General features: G+C 41.0%; 1 protein-coding gene across 1 annotated transcript in view; it reads right to left on the bottom strand.

Annotated features, from left to right (window-relative positions):
* Positions 1-217: 217 nt before the first annotated feature.
* LOC106878973 (zinc finger protein 239) overlaps positions 218-4829 on the bottom strand; it is a 6901-nt gene continuing 2289 nt past the window's right edge. The window contains exon 2 of the mRNA XM_052978289.1: positions 218-2946. Coding sequence (XP_052834249.1) covers positions 2900-2946 — 47 coding nt within the window. The 3' untranslated portion in view covers positions 218-2899. The remainder of the gene's footprint in view (positions 2947-4829) is intronic.

Here is a 4829-nt window from a genome sequence, read left to right as displayed (position 1 = left end):
ATATATATATATATATATATATATATATACATATATATACATATGCATGAAGTAGCCAGCTCACACTGTAAACTGGTTATCCTTAGGAAGAAATACAGCTGAAATCCGACTGGAATCTAGTGCAGCACATGTCACATTGTCCCACTCAGCTGCATGGAAAATATCGCTAAAGGATGACTATGATGATAATGAAAATACAACATAGACACTATCAATATCAGTTTAACCATTTATTCATTACTTCCATTTCTTTGCTCTCTTCTAACGATTTCTTCAAAAATCCAGAACAATCCTCTCCAGAAACCAAAGTCATCACTGTGTTCATACGCTTCCATATGTAGATGATATTCAAGTTGACATTGTTGAATTTGATGTTGACAACGATGAAATTGAAGTTGATAATGTCAAATTTGAAGAGGGAAAGATCCTTGTCTTTTAGCAGACAAATTATTCATAATTGTTGTCGTGTTGTAATAAATTTTGATATTCGTATAGTTACACTTGTATGTGAACACTCACACGTTTACATAAGTGACTCTTTTTCAGAGAATGTTTACCACAGATATTGCAGTGATAACTCTCACATTTTCCCATAATGAATAACTTAACTAAACCAAAAAACACCTTCATATAGGGGAGAAGCCATATCACTGTAATATCTGTGGCAAATTGCTCTCTCAAAGTAGTAATTTAACTATACACAAACGTACACACACAGGAGAGAAGCTATATCATAATGATATCTGTGGAAAATCATTCTCTGAATCCAGTAACTTGAAATCACACAAATGTATTCCTACAGGGAGAAGCCATATCATTGTAATATCTGAGGTAAGACATTCTCCCAAAGTGGAGACTTGACTAAACACAAATGTACCCATACAGGAAAGAAGCCATCTCATCGTAATATCTGTGGAAAATTATTCTCTTGTAATAGTCACTTGACTAGTCACAAACGTATTCATACTGGGGAAAAAAACCCATATTGCTGTGATTATCGGTGGTAAATCATTCACTAAAAATAGTCACTTGACTAGACACAAACATATTCATCAGATGAGAAGCCATATCTTTGCGATATTTGTATTAAATCATTTCCTGCCAACAGCAATTTAACTAGTCACAAACGTATTCATTTAAGACAGAAGCCATATCATTGTGATATCTGTAGTAAATCTTTCTGTAGACGTGAGTAAACTATACATGAGCAAGTTCATACCAGTGACAAGCCATATCAGTGCAACAACTGTGGTGAATCTTTCTCTTACACAGCTAGCATAACTATACATAAGCGTATTCATACTGGAGAGAAACTATATACCTGTGATATCTGTGGCAAGTGGCTGCATGGTAAGAAGCTTGCTTCCCAACCACATAGTTCCAGGTTCAGTCCCACAGAATGGCACCTTGGGAAAGTGTCTGCTATTATATTCTTGGGCTGACCAAAGCCTTGTGGGTGGATTTGGTAGAAGGAAACTGAAAGAAGCCGGTGATGTATGTGTATATATATATATGTGTGTGTGTGTATGTGTCTATGTTGGTCCCCACATCATCACTTGACAGCCAATGTTGATGTGTTTACATCCCTGTAACCTAGTAGTTTGGCAAAAGAGACTGATAGAATAAGTACCAGGCTTACAAAGAATGAGCCCTGGGGTCAATTTGTTCAACAAAAGGTGGTGCTCCAGCATGGCCACAGTCAAATAACTGAAACCAGTACAAGAATGAAAGAATACAAGAGAGCAACCACATCATTTGCGATATTTATGGTAAATGATTCTCTCAAATTTATGGCTTAACTAGACACCAGGGCATTCATGCAGGAGAAAGCGGCATCATTGTAATATCTGTGGTAAATCATTCTCATGTAACAGTCTCTTGACTACTCACAAACGTATTCATACTGGAGAAAAACCCATTTTCTGTAAATAGGACCTTAACTAGTCACAAACGTATCCATAGGCGCAGGAGTGGTTGTGTGGTAAGTAGCTTGCTTACCAACCACATGGTTCTGGGTTCAGTCCCATTGCGTGGCACCTTGGGCAAGCGTCTTCTACTATAGCCTCGGGCCAACCAAAGCCTTGTGAGTGGATTTGGTCGACGGAAACTGAAAGAAGCCCGTCACATATATGTATATATATATATATATGTGTATGTGTGGGTATGTGTGTCTGTGTTTGTCCCCCCAACATCGCTTGACAACCGATGCTGGTGTGTTTACGTCCCCGTAACTTAGCGATTTGGCAAAAAGAGACCGATAGAATAAGTACTAGGCTTCCAAAGAATAAGTCCTGGGGTCGATCTGCTCGACTAAAGGCGGTGCTCCAGCATGGCCGCAGTCAAATGACTGAAACAAGTAAAAGAGTAAAGAGTATACAAGAGAGAAGCCCTATCATTGTGATATGTGTGTGATATTGTGATATCATTGTATTATCTGTGGTAAATCATTCTCTCAAAATAGTCAGTTGACTAATCACAAACGTATTGATACTGAAGAAAGATCATATTATTGTAATATCTGTGGTAAATCATTTTCGGAAACCGGTCACTTGAAAAACACAAATGCGTTCATGAAGATAAGCCATATTGTGATATCTGTGGGGAATCATTTTCTTCAAAACAGCTGTTGGACCACATGGTTCCAAGTTCAGTTCCAATGTGTGGCACCTCGAGCAGGTGCCTTCAAGAATAGTCTCGGTTCGACCAAAGCCTTGCGAGTGGAGTTGGTAGGCATATATAAAAGAAGACATACATATGCCGCTGTGTGTTTATCACCCAGCCACCACTTGACAATTGGTGTTGCTGTGATTACATCCCTGTAACTGAGCGGTTTGACGAGACACCAATAAAATACATACCAGGGTTTAAGATAAGTAAGTCCTAGGGTCAATACATTTGACTAAAATTTCTTGAAAGTAGTGCTCCAGCATGGTCGCAGTGTAGTGACTGAAACAAATAAAAGATACATGATTAAATGCTTTGTATAATAAAAGTCATTGCAGGTTCCAAATATTGTCAATACGTTAACATTTCTTCATCTTGTACGATGGCAGAGTCTTTCAGATTCCAGTGTTTGAATCAAGGACTCGAAAGAATTGTTCCGTCTTGAATATCAAATGGTAATACCATGGGACCGACAAGAAAGTCCTAGAAAGAGCCAACAGTCAAAGCATGGAATCGCTCATCAGGAAACTCTGCCTTCGGTGGGTAGGACGTGTAGCAAGAATGGAAGGGTTAAGGTTTCCATACCAAGTCTTGTTCAGTGAGCTTGCTTCAGGGAAAATACCTTGGGGTTATTTTTCCCCGAAGAAAAAAATGAGCAACTGAAATGGACACTGAAAACCACTACTTCAGCCTAAATTGTTTGAAATGCAAGAGTGGGACTATACCAATTGGTGGGGTTCCACCATCATCATCATCATCATCATCGTCGTCATTTAACGTCCGCTTTCCATGCTAGCATGGGTTGGACGATTTGACTGAGGACTGGTGAAACCTGATGGCTGCACCAGGCTCCAATCCAATTTGGTAGAGTTGCTACGGCTGGATGCCCTTCTTAACGCCAACCACTCCGAGAGTGTAGTGGGTGCTTTTACGTGCCACCGGCACGAGGGTCAGCCAGGCGGTACTGGCAACGGCCACGCTCGAAATGGTGTATTTTACGTGCCACCTGCACAGGAGCCAGTCCAGGGGCACTGGCAACGATCTCGCTTGAATGTCTTTTCACGTGCCACTGGCACAAGTGCCAGGAAGGCGACGTTGGTAACGATCAACGGCCACACTCGAAATGGTGTATTCACGGTATTTCGTCTGCCGTTATATTCTGAGTTCAAATTCCACCAAGGTCGACTTTGCCTTTCATCCTTTCAGAGTCGATTAAATAAGTACCAGTTATGTACTGCAGACGATGTAATCCACTTAATCCCTTTGTCTGTCCCCTCTATGTTTAGCCCTTTGTGGGCAATAAAGAAATAATTATACCTCATCATTTAATGTCCATTTTCCAATGCAGGCATGGGTGGATCGTTTGACAGGAGCTGGCAAATCCATGGTCCACACAAGGTTCCATTATCTGTTTTGGCATGTTATCTACCACAGGAAGCATTTCCTATCGCCAACTAATTTATAGAGAACACTGGGTGTTGTTTACATCACATTAGCACCAGTGTTGATCATGTGACACCAATACCAGCGCTTATTGTGTGACAGCCTCACCAGTTCATTTTATGTGACCCCATCAGTAAAGGTTTTTACTTGCAACCATCACCAGTGCTTTTTAGCTGGTATCCCCACCCATGGTTTTTATGAGAGACCACCACCAGAGAATTTTACATGACACCATCACTGGCACTTTCTTTTGTGTGATACTATCACCAGTGCATTTTACATCACACCAGTACCAGTGGCTTTACACGGCCCCAGCACCAGGGCACTTTACATGGCACCTGCACTAGCACATTTTTCCTGGCAGCAGCATCTGTGCTTTTTCCATGGTACCATCACTGGAGCTTATGTGGTAACAGCGCTAGTACCTTAAGTGTGGCACCACTGCTTTATATGTGGCAACAGCACCTATGTTTTGTACATGATTCTGGTACTTGTGCCTTCTATGTGACACCAGCACCAGTGCTTTTTATGTGGCAACAGCACCTATGTTTTGTGCATGATTCTGGTACTTGTGCCTTCTATGTGACACCAGCACCAGTGCTTTTTATGTGGCAACAGCACCTATGTTTTGTGCATGATTCTGGAACTTGTGCCTTCTATGTGACACCAGCACCAGTGCTTTTTATGTGGCAACAGCACCTATGTTTTGTGCATGATTCTGG

The sequence above is a fragment of the Octopus bimaculoides genome, unplaced genomic scaffold (genome assembly GCF_001194135.2).
Source record: "Octopus bimaculoides isolate UCB-OBI-ISO-001 unplaced genomic scaffold, ASM119413v2 Scaffold_92032, whole genome shotgun sequence".
Classification (NCBI taxonomy): Eukaryota; Metazoa; Mollusca; class Cephalopoda; order Octopoda; family Octopodidae; genus Octopus; species Octopus bimaculoides.
The sequence above is the reverse complement of the archived record's forward strand: the minus strand, read 5'-3'. Positions and strand labels throughout refer to the sequence as shown.